The 16,756-nt window shown below is 39.7% G+C and overlaps 2 protein-coding genes across 2 annotated transcripts in view; both read left to right on the top strand.

The window, feature by feature from the left end:
- Nucleotides 1-35: 35 nt before the first annotated feature.
- On the top strand, nt 36-4,066 carry LOC135352071 (protein O-mannosyl-transferase Tmtc3-like). The gene is made up of 7 exons (XM_064551197.1): nt 36-676; nt 967-1,170; nt 1,518-1,669; nt 1,893-2,604; nt 2,728-3,176; nt 3,345-3,715; nt 3,822-4,066. Exons 1-7 carry the CDS (start codon nt 248-250, stop codon nt 3,935-3,937), a joined length of 2,433 nt encoding a protein of 810 aa, XP_064407267.1. The 5' UTR covers nt 36-247; the 3' UTR covers nt 3,938-4,066.
- Nucleotides 4,067-4,373: 307 nt separating this feature from the next.
- Nucleotides 4,374-16,756, top strand: part of LOC135352057 (uncharacterized) — a 31,483-nt gene continuing 19,100 nt past the window's right edge. Inside the window, exons 1-15 of the mRNA XM_064551160.1 lie at nt 4,374-4,609; nt 4,670-4,807; nt 5,334-5,540; nt 5,722-5,877; nt 6,379-6,609; nt 7,274-7,429; nt 7,697-7,927; nt 10,592-10,747; nt 11,109-11,330; nt 13,045-13,197; nt 13,305-13,502; nt 14,599-14,730; nt 15,230-15,427; nt 15,902-16,045; nt 16,275-16,496. Coding sequence (XP_064407230.1) covers nt 4,534-4,609; nt 4,670-4,807; nt 5,334-5,540; nt 5,722-5,877; nt 6,379-6,609; nt 7,274-7,429; nt 7,697-7,927; nt 10,592-10,747; nt 11,109-11,330; nt 13,045-13,197; nt 13,305-13,502; nt 14,599-14,730; nt 15,230-15,427; nt 15,902-16,045; nt 16,275-16,496 — 2,620 coding nt within the window. The 5' untranslated portion in view covers nt 4,374-4,533. The remainder of the gene's footprint in view (nt 4,610-4,669; nt 4,808-5,333; nt 5,541-5,721; nt 5,878-6,378; nt 6,610-7,273; nt 7,430-7,696; nt 7,928-10,591; nt 10,748-11,108; nt 11,331-13,044; nt 13,198-13,304; nt 13,503-14,598; nt 14,731-15,229; nt 15,428-15,901; nt 16,046-16,274; nt 16,497-16,756) is intronic.

The following is a 16,756-nucleotide window of genomic DNA, read 5'->3' as shown; positions in this document are numbered from 1 at the left end:
TGATCGAGGGAAGCTTAACAAATGTTTGGCATGACTACAGTTTGTAAATAGAAGAATGCTGTGTCTATGTGTGTCTTCATTTGTGGTTGCTAATGATCGATACAGCCACACTATAACAAGCATGGTTTCAGTTTTCAACTTCTGTTCGGTGTATATGGCTACGTACTACTATAACCTACATGCAGTGTAGTTCTGAGTGAAGAATAAAATATCAATCATTATACTCTAGACGTGGACAGATAGTATAATGGCTACAATCGGTTCTGGATCAGCAACCCATCTCATCGGAGCAGCCTCTGCAATCGTAGCTACTCTTCTCTACCTAAACTCTCTCAATGGAGATCTAGTGTTCGATGACACGGTCGCCATAAAAACAAACGCTGACCTTCGACCCTCGTCACCCTGGACTGACATACTCTGGCATGATTTCTGGGGATACAAAATAACAGATGATACCAGTCATAAATCGTACCGTCCTCTCTGTTCCGCTACATTTAAGATGAACTTTCATTTACACAATCTAGAACCTATGGGGTACCACCTGGTGAATGTGGCCATCAATGCGTTAGTGTGCTACTTGTTTGCCCTTGTGAGTGCGCGTGTGTTTGAGGGTCGGCTGTTACCCACCCTCCTGTCTTCACTTCTCTATACTGTTCATCCCATCCACACTGAGGCGGTGAGGCTCGCTTGTATATATGTATGTATACATAATTATTATATAATAGCTAGTGGTCGATAATTATAGATCCATGAGCGACATGGTGCTTCTTGATATACTGTGTATTATTATACTTCCTCCCAGGATATTTAAATTTCACACATTCGATTTCATCATCATCATCATCATCGAGGCTGTGCCTGTATTAAAGTAACTCTGCTTTCTATGATTGATTGCATTTGCAATTTAGTGTGGGGCTCTGAGGAAATAATTTATGCTTTAATTGACTGCCCCTCCTCCATCCGTAGGTAGCTGGTGTGGTGGGGAGAGCTGAGCTAATGTGTGCAGCATTTTGTTTGCTGGCTCTACTGGTGCATGCCATGATGGACAAGAAGGGATGGAAACAGATAATCGTCATGGCAATTTTGTGTCTGGCATCTTTCCTTAGCAAGGAGCAGGGAATCATGGCTGCTTCAGCCTGTCTTGCTTATGACGTTCTTATCATACATAAGGTATAAGTTTGAGAACTTAATTTATAAACATTACATGACCCTTCTGCAAGCATTTTTAATTGCAAAGAGGCGTGTTTCTGAGATCATCTTTTATTGGTAGCACAAGATCTCTTTACGTATATACCCCTCAAATCTAATACGTAACCTCTCTAAACGGCCCCTCCTTGAAGAGAGGTCAACTGCAATAAAATAAAAAATCCAGCCATCCAGGTCCCAACAATTCGTGTACGTAAAAAACTAATGCCATGCACTCGTGTACTTTGCTCCCCAAAGGGTTCGTTAATTGTAAAATGGTTACAACGTATATCTCATGTGAAATTACGTACTTAATCTATAATCATATACAGCTGGATCTTAAGGCCATATTGGGCCTGCTGAAATCAAAGCCACGTACTCAGGAGAGGAAGTTACTAAGCAGAGCTGTTATTCTTGGTGTTTTCTCACTCTGCCTGCTCCTGACTAGAGTACTGATTGCGCAGGGGAGTCCAAAGTTTTCTCGGCAAGTTAAAATTATTGAGAGATGTGATAGTTTCATGCCTTCCGTTATATATTGGAGCATAATTTCTGAATACTGGTTGAGATTCACGGCAGGCTTATATAGTTAGTTACTTATTGTCTTGTGATAAATATTAGTTCATCGTATGGAAGTTAGATAACGTGTGAAGTACCATGCATAACTTTAATAGGTACTAGTGTTGAATGACCCTCTTCTCTCGATACAGATCGGACCAGCCTGGCCAGAAACTGTCCACACCTTATCGTCAGTTTTATTACCTCTATTTGACGCTAGTTAACGCCCAGCTGTTACTCTTCCCATCTATGCTCCGACAAGACTACCGATTTGGCTACATCCCCCTCATCGAATCTCTATCTGACTATCGCCTCATTTTAACTCTGATATTCTTCATTTCCCTTTTCGTGTTTGGATTGATTGTGCTTACTAGGAGAAGATCATACTCGAACTCGGCATGTTTTTCTCTTGCCTTAATTATACTCTTCTTTCTACCTTCGAGCAATCTGTTTGTGAAAGTTGGGTTCGTTGTTGCTGAAAGAGTATTGTACGTACCTAGTATGGGAGCCTGCCTGTTGGTTGGTCTAGGAGCATCGTACTTGTTTCGGTCCGGGAATCGAATTGTAAGAATGGTTTCAAAGTTTGGAATTGGACTTCTGATCATTTCCTACTCTGCTAAGACATTTCACAGGAGTAGTGTTTGGAATACTGGAATGGGACTTTACGTTGAGGCGTTAAAACAGTATCCCAATGATGCTCTTATGCTGAGCAACCTAGCTTATGTGTTTACAGCTAAAAACGACACGGCAATGGCGGAACAGATTGAACTGTATGCAATCAAGACGAACCCTAAGTTTGTCCAACCGTACAGGAACTACGGCTCACTGCTTCAGGGGCAGCAGAGATACAAGGAAGCAGAACAAGTGAGGATGATTATTATACCATGCATGTAGCTATGGGATGCATGTGTTTATTTAGTCTAATCACAATTATTTCTACATTCAGTCTACTTACAACCTTGCTTAGAAATGTTTTGGTTTCTTCAGATGTACAGGAAAGCTATAGAACTTTCAGGACCTGTGATACGAAAATACCAACAAACAGCTGAAACCTACAAGTCGTTGGCTGAAGTTATCAGCGTAGATGAGACGAGATACCATGAGAGCTTGCACGTGATTGATAAATTAGTGTCAATAGCTCATAACAACCCGTTGGCACATTTTGAAAGAGGGAGGTATCTACTGAAACTTAACAAAACGGAGGAAGCAGATCGTGCTTTACGAAGAAATGTCCAAGCATCTTCCGACAAAGCGACTGCTCTTTTGGAGATTGGGAAGTTGTATTTGAGTGAAAATCTTGTTAATAAAGCAGCTGAAACATTTCGAGAAGGAGTGGACAAGTATCCCAAGTATGGCTATTTAATGTTGGAGCTAGGATGTCTGATAGCAACCAATACGACGGTTGTTCTGGAAGACCTTAAGCTGGCTATTCGATAGTGAGTGCATAGACTGATCATGAATATTGTATTGTGTATTGTGTGCAGTGCACATTAAGTACAGAGCGTTTTTGCAATGAGCTCCCTGTATTGGTAAACACATTCAATTTACTCTTCCCTGTACTAGCTGTTGCTGTATAATTCCTCTATATACTTATAATTATGTAGCTTGAAGGCTATTGTGAGAGCAGACCCCACCTACGAACGAGCTCACTTCCATCTTGGTCTGATATACATCAAGCTGAATAAATTGCAACAAGCAAGAGATTTCTTCGAAACAACTCTCCAGCTAAATTCAACGCACACAGATGCTGCAATTTTGGTTAGCTATACTCAATATGTGGCAGAAAATTACACTGGAGTTGTGAATGTATTATCAACTATTTCCCTCGACGACATGATCGATAGCAGTTACTTTGATGTGATCAGTCTCCTTGGCAACTCGTACATAGGCTTGGGCATGTACGATCAAGCGCAGGAACTCTATGACAGTGTGCTAAGCAGAGACGCTGAGAATCTGGGTGCTTTGAATGGATTAGGTATAATTATTATAATAAAGAGTTGTACTGTAACAATAGACTGTGCAGCAATCAGCTTTTTATATCTTTTCCTCGGCATACTTCATGGCCACTATACTTTCTGCAGGTGCCCTTCGAGCGAAACAAAACAACATCAATGAATCGATGGATTACTTTAAAAGAGTTCTCAGTCTAGACAGTGGAAACAAACAAGCATTAAACTTTCTCAGAACTCTCAAGTAATCATTATAATTTTTATTGATCAGTCTAATAGTTTTTAATATAATAGAGTGAATTTTGTAATTGTTTACACAGAAAGTTTGTATACGTATAATTATACGAGCACATGCAAAGATGATCAACATTTGTTATTAGTATGCCATCGCATAATAATCTTTGGTGGTTCCCTTTGACTAAATTAGTTGAATGTGCACAACTTCAAGTAGCTACAGGTGGTATGACAAGAATGGCCGTTGTAGATTAATAAACGTGTATGTACTGTTACAGCCACTTAATTAATCGTACTTTGCACCTTTTTATAAATTCCAATATCTCCATAGAGTGAGAAGTGTTGAATGATACTGCCATACACCGACTGTTACTATTAACATTGTGCACATTCAAATCAAAGGTTATTGTAGTGCAGGACGTTCGAATATAAATAGCCATTGGAAAAAATTTGTGCATTTCTGCACTGAGGATTTATTTTCATGCAGTGCAGATCAGTATACTGTATAGATAATCGTGAATAATAAGTAGCTACCTTAGCATTCAACACTTGAGGTTCAAAGCTAAAGCGGATTATCATTGTGCTGTGTGGTGTCAGTTTTGTGCAAAATATGAAGTGCTGCAGTGCAGTGCTTGCGGCTGTGGTTTTATTTCTTGTCGCTCCAAAAGTGCATTGTGTATTTACTGGTGAGTTTATTATTATTCAAATAGTGTGTCGTCAAATGCACTAATTGTGCTTATATGCAGGGCTGCAGTTTACACCTCCCGGGACGTTTCAGGTGCATGAAGGAGAAATTCCACCAATCACAGTGGACTACACTACTTCAGCTTCAACTGTCGAAACTCAAGAATGTATAGGCACTATTCGGTTCATTGCTGATACCGGTAAGTACCTCCTATAGATACACATGCATGGCATGCATGCTGGCATCGTACAGTAATAATACATAATAATACATACAGTAATAATACATGCAGAGAGAGATCAAGACGTGTGATGTGTATAGTGAGGTAGACTTATAATAATAATTATGCATGCATGCAACTGCACACGTGAGGGTTTTATGCATTTTACCTTTTGTGCATATACGCGCGGGTTGAATGATGATAATTTTTTACCAAATTTCTCAGTTGTAAGCTATAATTTATACTTACAAATTAATGTTAACTTTTAGGCTTCATCGAAAAATGTAGCTCAAAACATAACCTCAGATCGTAATAATTATATAGAGGGTGGGTTAAACCTTGAGTGAGTTAAAAAGTTGTTTTCTGTGATTATGACTTCATCAAAGTCATGTGCTCCGGTAAACTACGCCTAATAAAGATTGTCGTTAGTAAAATTGTTGTCGTGGCCAGTTTTCCCACGAAAATAACTCGCTATAATCATGTCATTCCCTTTATTTGCATGCAGCGGAGCCTTCTGATCTGGAGTTGACTTCCACCATTGATGTGTGCATTCCTATTGGCCCAGCCAATGGAACGGTTACTATTCCCTACCACAGAACTTTCGATGACATAGTGTTGGAGCCCGATGAAGTGTTTCAACTCTTACTGGTTTCTACAGTACCGGCGTCCACTCATGGCTCTGCAACCGTCACTATTCTTGACAATGATGATGGTACGTAACGTTGTCAGCCGGATATTGAAAACCTGCATGCACATACTAAAATGTGCATGTGCGTGCGTTAAGTATAATTATGAGTGATTGCATGGGGAATGTGTATGATGGGTTAGGAGATACACACAAGGAAAGAAATATTACTCCTTGTATGAATTGGATAAGTGACACTTTTCTGCAGACCCGTTTGTCAATTTGACTCAGCCCATGGTCGATGGGTCGGAAAATGCTGTTGAGGACATCATTGTAGCCTGTGCCACCCTGTCCAACGTGGTTGAAGCTTCAGGCACAACATTCCCGATTAATGTGACTTTCACGGTGACTGATATGTCAGCAAGTAAGCTTTGCATAAAAAAATTAGTGACAGTTTTATAGTTTTAGTGATTTGGTGACACGACCTAGGCAAAAGACCCTTATAATTATGTTTTATTGTATAAGTAGATCTAGCTTGTTTTCCTAGCCTGAGATATTCAGTTGCATGGTTGTCGGTTGGTATATCATTGCAGTGATGTTATAAGTAATCTTTGTAGACATGCATTTTTCCCTATACAATAGATGGTGGTTTATTGCATATGTCTCTTCAACATGCACTGTTATAATTTTGTAGCAGGCAAATAGAAGGTTAGGTATATATAAGCTTTTCGAAAAGAAAAGAACAGTTTGGCCCCAATGCTTTATATTTGTTGACCACAGCAATTGATAATTACCTCGCTAAGGGCCCTTTTCCTACTTTTAATTGAAAGGTTTGTGCCATTGAGTGCCAAGCACTCAATTTCAGACTCAATTGTTTCACTGCGATGTATATACGTACTAAAACATGTACACATAAATTGTACAGTTTTCGGCAGTGACTACCTGGTTACGATGGATACGTTCAGTGCTGCCTTTCCTGTGGGAAGTGTGAATGGAAATTCAGTGTGTGCTACCATCGATATCATTGATGATGACAAATTAGAGGGAAACGAGATGCTCTCTATTGAGATGACAGCTGCAGATAGTAGCGGCACTAACAATATTCTCGTTGTGGGGCCAATTACAACTGCCAACTTCACCATCGTAGATAATGATTGTAAGTGAATTGATTAGTCACTATATTAAGATTAATTATAACTTCCTTAATGAATTTTGCCTGAGTGCCCTATAGTTTCAGCTATATTATACTATAAGTATATAAGAATACACACTCCTTATTAAGTACCATTGCACATAGCTTTATACCTCCCATCCTGTACAATCTTGAATTGTTGCATTTTGAGTGGGCAGATCACTGTGCCAATATCTGCCATATGGCACAGGTCAAGCCTTGAACTCTGTCACTATCTAGATACTGGCATACTATGGCTGAAGTTACCTAAAGTCCACCCTCTACCCAGTAACCTGAAACGGTCCCTTTTATAGTATAACACTGCATGCATGTTAACAGATTCAGTGGTAGGCATAAAACGTTTTTCATGCGTCTGGTGCATTCCACAGCCGACCACAAGTAGTTACAAACTAGTTGTCCTATAAAAGGAGTGATGTGTACACGGAAAGGAATGCACAGGAATGCAGTTGTTACACAGCTCACTCGTGCGCACATGGGATATATTGGCTCAGTAGTGCCTTTGCCCTCGAGGTCTGCGGCCCTTGGGCCTATGGCACTCGTGCATGTGTCACAACTATAACGTAATTATAAAAGCTGTATAATAATTATTAATGAGGAGCTCAAAGTACCAATGCTTTTTTTATCGCAGTTGTCACTATTGAACTCACGTCCCCTTCTGATGAACTGTTCTTGAACGAGACTGACGAAGGATCTGGCCCAACTATCACCGCTACTATAATTCTTCCTTCAGGGGGGCTCGAAAGAGATCTAGTTGTTTTCTTGTTCACAGTGTCATCTACAGCTGGTGAGTCAAAGCAATGGCTTTCTATCAAAGTGTGACTTCATTAATTCCTGTGTTGTAATGGTATAATCACAGAGGCACAATTGAATGCTAGGCCTATAGGTATCTTATAGAACAGTCTCATGCAGTGCAGTACTATTAGAAATTGGATAGATGTGCATGCATATACTAGAGTGTATAATAATATAGAGGTATATAGAGAATAAAGTGTATTTTAAGTTAGACACTTTGTAATAATACGTTCCTATATTATTAATTTTTGTTGTGCAGTTTTAAGTTTTGACTACCTGGTACCTATTCCTATTGAGATCGTGTTTCTGGCCCAAGATATTTCTGGACAGGTTAATTCATCGGTTACTGGATTTGTCAGCGGCATACAAGATACTATCGTGGAAGGTCCCGAGGTTTTTATTGTTGAATTGGCCTCTGTACTAGATGATTTCAGCAGTGTTGTAACTCTACTGCCTTCCCCGAGTACTGTCACTGTTCTGGATGATGATGGTACGTATTTATGCATGCATTCATATAAATTGCTTCTCTCTATGTAGACAATTCATGACGACCTTGTATGCATGGTGACAGGTTTATAGTATTATAATTACATATAGGCACAAGGCAAACAGTGATCAGTATAATTGTCTGTGGTGATGTTGTGTATGCATGGTAATAGGCAATTATGTTCACTGTACCTATTAGCTACTATAGTATAGCTAGATGTAAAAAAAGTGCATCCTGTAAATACACTGACATGCAGTTAGTTAACAATATCTATTGTTGCCTTTTGACCTCTGAGAGATCAAAGGAATAGCAGTGCCAATATAATTATGGCAAAATGTAGGGCCATTATAATTTTATGGCATGTTGCACTGGGGAAAAGTGACCTTTTTGTGACCTAAGCCCACCCTCCACCCAATACTGCAAAGCATTGCTATGGTTCCTGTGGTAAATGTATACTATATAGACAGCATAATAATTATGCATGGTTTCGATGCACTTTAATACTGCAGTGGCGGATCCAGGGGGAGATCCCAGGGTGCCACGGATCCCCCCTTTCAGTCTAGCTATTATGGCTTTACAGCTACCATCTAGCTATTTATCTCAGTTTGTAGCTATTTGTAATTTGATTTAATGATTGTACCTGTTGTTTTGATGTATCAACTGTCAAAAGATTGTTCCAAAGTCAAAGGTTAGCCTAGGATAGCTAGTTGACTGTTCATAGCAGCTAGAGTGTGACCGGAAGTGGGCGTAACCCCAAAAAATTTCGCGCTGTGCGCGACTTTAACTAACTCATGCTACGCGCTCATTAGTTTGGAGCCCCCCTTTCATTTTTCCTGGATCCGCCACTGTACTGCACAATAATTATTGTAATTCCAGCCACCAAATTGAACAAAACTACCAAATTATATCTATATGCAGCAAATGGTATTCAAGGCAACAAATTAGTTATTACATGGCAATTCGTGCCACAAGCAGTTTATTGTCCCAGATAATGATATCTTTACTATTGGGCCAATAAACAGCTTGTGGCACTCATAGCCATGTAATAACTTTATTGTGTGTCCCATAAAGTTAAGCCTATATATAAAGCACCGCCGGTGCTGATGCCTCGGTGGAGATGCCAAAGCTACATAACATAAAGCTACTAATAGCTTTTAGCACATGATAAACAATTTAATTTTGCTGCATGCAAAAACTTACATAGTGGGTAATGATCGACCATGATTGTTGTTAAAAATGATCTGATGCCAAAAGTTCAAGTCTAAAATTAATGGCTGCATTAGCAGAGCCTTGCAGCTCTCTTCTCACTCTTGCAGCTACCAATAGCTAGCGTTCTAGTACAGAGCTAACTACTAAGTAGAGTAGCAACACTCGGTAAACAAGTTTGGCTACGTGCTCTTCTGAAAAGGCTGCAATGGCATTCCAAGTAAGCAAAACTAGGCATAACTCGAGAACGAAGCATTATTTTGCAAATCCACGAATTAAAACCAAGTAAACATGACTAGAAGCCTATAGAAACTCTTACTTGCACTTGATTCATCCTTGAGCAGCTGTAGCAGTCTACACACACACACACAAACACACTACCGTATACCTCGCTTGCGCATGCGCACCGAGGCATAATTACTGGGGGAGCTGGAAGCATTGTGTGGGGCGAGCCTAGCCTTAGCGAAGACAAGGAAGTTGTAGTGAGTTGGTGTTTCTTTCGTTTCCTAAAGATCTCTCTAACTGCAATTCTCTTTTCCTCTTCAATTCGAACCTTTTGGCGACAGACAAGCTTCTGTCTTATAGCTCCTACTTGTTGTTAAACTTCCCTTAGCCTTGCCAGCAGATGGTGTCTTTGATATGGTGTAGGGAACGCCATTCCCTTAGTTGTTGAGCTGTATCAGTTTCGTCTTACTGTTTCATAAAGGTGTTCTCTCTTCCTCTTAAGACGAGCTGAGCTTCTGTCTCATTAGCTCCTTTTTATTGTCAAACTTCCCTTAGTCTTGCCAGCATATGGTGTGTTTGAGCTTCTGTCTCATAGCTCCTACTTGTGTTAAACTTCCCTTAGCCTTGCCAACAGATGGTGTCTTTGATATGGTGTAGGGAACGCCATTCCCTTAGTTGTTGAGCTGTATCAGTTTCATCTTCATAGCCGGTACTGTTTCGTAAAGGTCTCTCTAACTGTTCTCTCTTCCTCTTCAGACGAGCTGAGCTTCTGTCTCATTAGCTCCTTTTTGTTGTCAAACTTCCCTTAGTCTTGCCAGCAGATGGTGTGTTTGAGTACTGTATCCCAACGCCGTTGCCTCAATGCCTTATTGTTGAGCTGTATCAGTTTCATCCAGTGAGTTCGAGTAGAAATAACAATTCAAACAGATCGTCACGCTAAAAAGCGTGCAAATGGAGCGATCGTCATGCTAAAAAACTTCAAGCGACACACACACAGACAGACAGACAGACGGATATCCGGTCGCTGAGCTTTTCTCTACAGTACTCAAAACTATGGGTCTCGCCTCAGGGCTCGCCCCAATCATGGCGGTTAGCCAAATTACTGTAGGCGTGTAGCTATACTGTACATCATGCATGCATGCAGTGCTATAGCACAGTCATTGTATCTAAAATGACAGCTACTTACAATAGCCAGTAAATCGTTACTTTGTCCCGCATGCATGTTTTTTCTTGCAGTTTCAAGTGTGGAGTATGAACTCGTGACCGATTTTCTCTCTGTCTCGGAAAATGGAACCACCTCTAATTTCTGTGCTATACTTCATTTGAATAGTGTCTCCCTGGAAACAGACATCAGTATCCCTATTCTGGTTACCGAGACTGCTAATGTTACAGGTATAATTATATATTAGCTATATATACGCGGAGCACAGTCTAATTACTATAGCTGTTGGTATTGTACCATGTTTTTACTCATGCTTATAATCATAAATAATGTCGCTATTATTCTGATTGCTCCCATGTTTGTACACACACACACACACACACACACACACACGCACGCACGCATGCACGCGCACACACACACACACACACGCACACGCACACACACACGCACACGCACACACGCACACGCACACACGCACACGCACGCACACACACACACACACACACACACACACACACACACACACACACACACACACACACACACACACACACACACACACACACACACACACGTATGCACACACAGTTGAAGGAGAAGACTTTTCTTTATCAGACAGCGTTTTGACATTTGCATCTGGACTCATGGATGGTAACATGAGCTGTATAGATGTCATTCTGATTGATGATGCAGCTCTTGAATTCACTCATACATTTACTCTGGCTCTTTCTGATATGTCAACTCCTGAGGGCGTCACACCATTACTATCCTCCATCACAACAACAACTTATATCATTACAGATAATGAAGGTAATCTTTGCGTGCATCTTCAAAGAGAAGAGGGCACGTAACTCGCTATGTACCCTATACGTACTCGGCATTATGCATATCAGAGGCCGGATATTATACGCCATTGTTATTATAATTATAGAACGAATCCCTAACTTATGTCTACTGTACTATATACAAATACTATCCAGATAGTGTACGCAATAATATTAGATTAGGGCCAAAGCGTTACAGCTATATATCACATATTCATCCTCACTATTCTATCATGTATACGTATAATATTGTAATGAGTTACGTGGCTTCTATAATATACCGTATATATAGCGGGGAATTATCGTGGGGTGCAAAATTTCGCGTTTTTCAGGGGCAGGTATTTCACATGCAAAGCTATTGGTGGATGTGGTTTCCTGGAATTGAAATGCGAATATTAGAACCACGAACATAAGCTCTGAAGCCAAATAGCGAAAATTTGCACCTGCGAAAATTTGCCGCTATAATATTATGGTAGTTATGTTCTGGTTGTGCCCATGCATTATGCTCGGAAACTTTCAACTCGTATCTTTGCCAAAAAGTTCTATTGATACACGTACAATTACTATAGCTAAGTACATTACATTGTAAAGAAAAGTGTGCGGTCAGCTTCAGGTACTTACATATTAATTACGTGGATGTTGTAGGCATTAAAACCTGAAGAGTAACTTAAGCAAAGTCGTAGTTCCTCTTTGCAAACTTTTTTGCAACTTAACCATTTGAATGTAAAAGGTTGAGTGAGGATAGATCGACATAATTATAATTATAGAAGAAGACTGACCTACGTACTACCAGGAGTGCATATGCCTCGTGCAATTTAGTACGTAGCCTTGCCATTGTTTGTTACTCGTGCTATTAATCCCTTATTGCACTCTTTAACCATGATTTTAAATCGTGTGTATGAAGTTTTCAGGCTCTGCAATTTTTCAGCCGCAGGCGTTATTTGAAGAACAATTAATCCGTTGTCACTGAAAGCGTGCAATTACTTGACAGGTAATTGAACGCTTCTAATGACGACGTGTAGATACTGGATTGGATGTGATATGGGAACGATTGCAGTATATTACACTCTCCAGTCAATAGCACATCTCATGCATACGGTTATACAATAAATTATTAACCAGTAGCTAGTGGCAAAAATTAAGCATTCCACCCACGCCGAATGTCGTAAGCATTTTGTTGAGTCTGTAGTCTGAGTTGCATGCTCTCTTAATTTTCTTATAAGCCCCTTACCATGCACTCTGCACACACGGAAAATATTACAGCCGATCTTAATATCAGTTTTTCTGGGCCTTCCTAACTCGTGTCGACATCAGCAGGTGAAATCGGTAGAGAACATGCATGCCCAGTCAGTCCAAGCTTACTTTTGTCTTGCCAGGTAGCTTTCTTAGGTGAATTCTAGTGCATGGGTTTTGGAGATGTAATAATAATTATGAAACTACAAAGCCTTAACTTGCACAAACCTTTACAAAGTTAAGTGAAGTCTTCGCGTTTCGCGCACATTTTTTGCAGTGTATACTTTCCCAATTGTGAACTTCAAAGGTTGAGTTACGATCAATCATTTGACTGCATGCAGCTATAATTAACTAAGTATAATGTTACAATATTTGAATGACACTATAAGCACACTAAATTATACTGTATAAGTGACCACTGGTGCTAACTATGAACTCTGCTCTCGCACACACGGAAAATATTACAGCCGACCTTGAAGTCAGTTTTACTGGACCTTTGTCGCAACTTGTTCAAGAATCAAATGAGACGAGCCCGGTGATTTGTGTCGCATTAGACACGGCCGTGTTATCTGTGGAAGTATCTTTTAATGTCACTTTAGGCGTAACTAATGGACTTGCTAGTGAGTTTATTATATCCATTCAAACTGTCATAATGGTAATACGTACGTATTTCACTATAATAGTCTGGTCATGCATGCATGGTATAATAATTTTGATTCTTCTACAGCCGGTCAAGACTGGGCTGCATCAGGTTCACTCAACGTTCCCGTTGGACCCACTTTAGCAGAATATTGCCTCACACTAACTATTGCGGATGATCCTCAATATGAGGGAGAACATGGTTTCACTCTGGATCTGACTCCAGGATCTCCACTACCCGTTGGGGCACAATCACAAGTCAACATAACAATTGTGGATCCTGAGGGTGAGTATAATTATTTATACTTGTTGACCTCTGACCTTTGAAATCAAAGGAAATACAGTGGAACCCCTCTATAACGGATACCTTTGGGGAACAATGTTTTGGCCTTTATACATGCAGAGGTGGCCTTTGTTGAGAGGTTGTTTTGTACACAAACTGTTCATTTGGGACCTGGGTGCCTGCCTGGCCATTATATAGCAACTGGCCTTTATTCGGAGGTGGTTGTTAACAGAGATTCCACTATAATTATAGTGTGCCAATAATTTATTATTATTGCACAGTTCATGCATGTTGCTGAACTCTGATTGTTAGTATATAGTGAGCCCTTTTTGCAGCATGCATGCATGCAATATTAAATTTTCGGTTATAAATGTTCGCGGTTCATGCCTAATCCACGAAAACCACGAAGATTTATACCCTCGAAATATACCTGCTATACGATATATACCCACCACCCCAAACAATTAAGTATTTTATGGTACACACTTTACTCAGCGCAGAACGCACTCCAGACAAAAACAACACTGAGGACAATTTTCCTTTATCGAGACAGCAAGCACTTCAAATTCATTTTCAACAGTAATTCGTGCACATAGTAATTATTGGCACTAGTATAGTGAGCCCTCGGGCCTATACGTACTAATGAGCCATGCATGTGCGTGCATGGTGGAATACTATTGCCATTATCAATAATCGATGACTGAGTACCGTCAGGAGGATTCTGTCATGTGCTCCTGGTACCGTATAGCTAGCTAGAAATTTATGCGGCCCATAAATTCTGCAAATAGCTGTAAAAAGACCTTGTGCGGATAATATTTCTGCAAATTAAACTTTCAACTGTAAAAATAGGCGTGGTTAATAAGCATTTGCGGATAATATTTCTGCGTTTACTCATTCATTCGCAGAATTTGCAGAATTGTTGGGCCGCAGAAATTTCTAGCTAGAATATTACTATCTATACGGTATACACATTCATTATTTGTAAGCACTATCCATTAACGCTTGCTATATAATATAATTATGCGTGTGCCATGGGTACTATCATAAGAACATTTGCACCACTATAATATGCATTCACTTAATGGACATAATTATACAGATGCGATCTTTCGCTTTGAGATGGCTTCGTACACTGTGGATGAAAACGACAGCATCGATATAATAATAACTACCGCTTCAACTCTTGAAGCTGAAGTATCTGTTCTCCTAGGATTTATCCCGGGAACTGCAGGTGCGTGTGTATAATTATGGCACGGTTATAGCGGGACGATTTTCATCGAGTAAAGCTCGTGTGTGCTGTTTATAAACCCCTATATAGATGGTTGATGTCAGTATGGATTATAGATCTATAGCTAAACCTGTACCTCAGGATCGAGGTACAGTGGTTTGCACAACAGTTGTCCAGAACAAAAGTGGTTTTGCAATTAATTGTTAATTGCCTTTGCTCTGGACAACTTTTGTACAAACCACTGTATATATGTATCAGTTTGGTGGTTAGGTGTGAGCATTATAGCTATTATATATACATGTACAGGTATAAGTCTAATATCTATAAGGTGACATAATTATTTTCACGGTTATTAGACTGCTATTAAACAATTCATCACTGCATGTTTCCTTGCACACGCAGGCCTATAGGTATATATATGAGTCTTCCATGTGTGTACTTGATATAATTATAATGCCCATTAAATAATGTAATTATCATCTTCACTGTGTTATTTCTATAGGTAATGCTGATAGTAATTTCAGTACAACACCAGTTGTTTTCGTACCGTCTGGCAGCCAGGCACCGATTCCAGTTAATGCTCATTCTGATGTGTTACTTGAAGGAACAGAATATTTCACAATCATTATCCTGGAGAGTGACCTGTACACTGTTGATTCAGTTAACAATGAGACTACGCTCTTCATCAATGATATCAATAGTACGTATACTATACTAAAATTCTGAGAATTGCATAAGAAAACCTATAATTATATACAAGAGTAGATAAGAGTAAGAGTGTTGAACTGCTAGTAACAGCAATTTCCTGCTCCTGCGGCATCACTTGATAGTAATTAGTACTGAATAGCAACACTTCCCAGAAACTGCACATGCTGTGATTGCACAGTTTAGTGCTACAAACCACAGACCACAGTTTACTTACCAGCACTCACTAATTGAATAGTGATGACAGTGATGACGCATGTCAAGGCAAATGCGGTTCCACGATTACTACAGCAGTTCAACACTCTTACTCTTATCTACTCTTGTTATATATAATTATCATCACCATTAGTACTGAGGAATGTACTGTACTTGTACTGTATTTACTATCCTTTGATGTCTGACCACAATGAGCAATAACTATAATATAATTATACATAATAATTAGTTATTACATTCATCTCTTTTGCAGGTATTGATTCTTTTTCATTTATTGAACCTGTCAATGTTACGGAGGGAGACAACCTCACCTTCAGTGGTCGTTTAATCCTCAGTACTGGTACAACAGGAATAACTGACGTTTCGATAAACTTGGCATTTATTAGCGGTACTGCAGGTCAGTCAAACTGTAGCTAACACTTAAGTTTTTCTTGCATACCATTTTGCACTTAGTGACATATCGGCAAACTTATCATTTGTCGTTTGTGACATGGTTCCCATGCACTGTACATGACATAATTAACAATATGACAAGGACGTATATATAAGTTATATAAGTGTCATGTGACATCCCATGCACCAGTAAAATACGTGTGACAAATGTTATAATCTGTTTTTTATTGCAGTGTCGGATCTTGATTACGAAATCACTGGGAACACAACAGTTACATTCCCTGCATGTGAAACTTGCACTCCTGAAATGCTGACTTTTACTTTTGATGGAATATCTACAATCAGCGACAGGATATTGGAAGGAGATGAAATCTTTCTTATTGAATACGATCCACCCACTTTGAATTTGGCTGTGGCAGTCATGTCATATAATTCAACAGCAGCCACAATAATAGGTGCGTTAGCTAGTATTAGTTAGGGCAATTCAAATGTCTTATGAAACTACCGTATATAGCGGGTAATTTTCGGGGAACAAAATATTCATGGTTGAGCAGTATTTAGTCATTTCGTAATATTTTCGTGGTGGCTGCTTGCACTGCAGGTAAAGGTAGGCAATGTCGCTTCATTCGTGGGTAAAATATTTGTGGTCAGACCTTCAATCACGAAAACCACGAATATTTTGCCCCACGAAAATTACCCTCTCTACGGTATATAT

Source organism: Halichondria panicea, chromosome 1, assembly GCF_963675165.1.
Source record: "Halichondria panicea chromosome 1, odHalPani1.1, whole genome shotgun sequence".
NCBI lineage: Eukaryota > Metazoa > Porifera > Demospongiae > Suberitida > Halichondriidae > Halichondria > Halichondria panicea.
This window is presented reverse-complemented; position numbering and strand designations above follow the sequence as displayed.

Excerpts from the sequence above, each read along its gene's own strand:
- LOC135352071 (XM_064551197.1), top strand. The coding sequence starts at position 248 with ATGGCTACAATCGGTTCTGGATCAGCAACCCATCTCATCGGAGCAGCC. Across the intron at positions 677-966 it reads ATCCCATCCACACTGAGGCG|GTAGCTGGTGTGGTGGGGAG; the intron begins GTGAGGCTCGCT and ends CTCCATCCGTAG. Across the intron at positions 1,670-1,892 it reads GGGAGTCCAAAGTTTTCTCG|ATCGGACCAGCCTGGCCAGA; the intron begins GCAAGTTAAAAT and ends CTCTCGATACAG.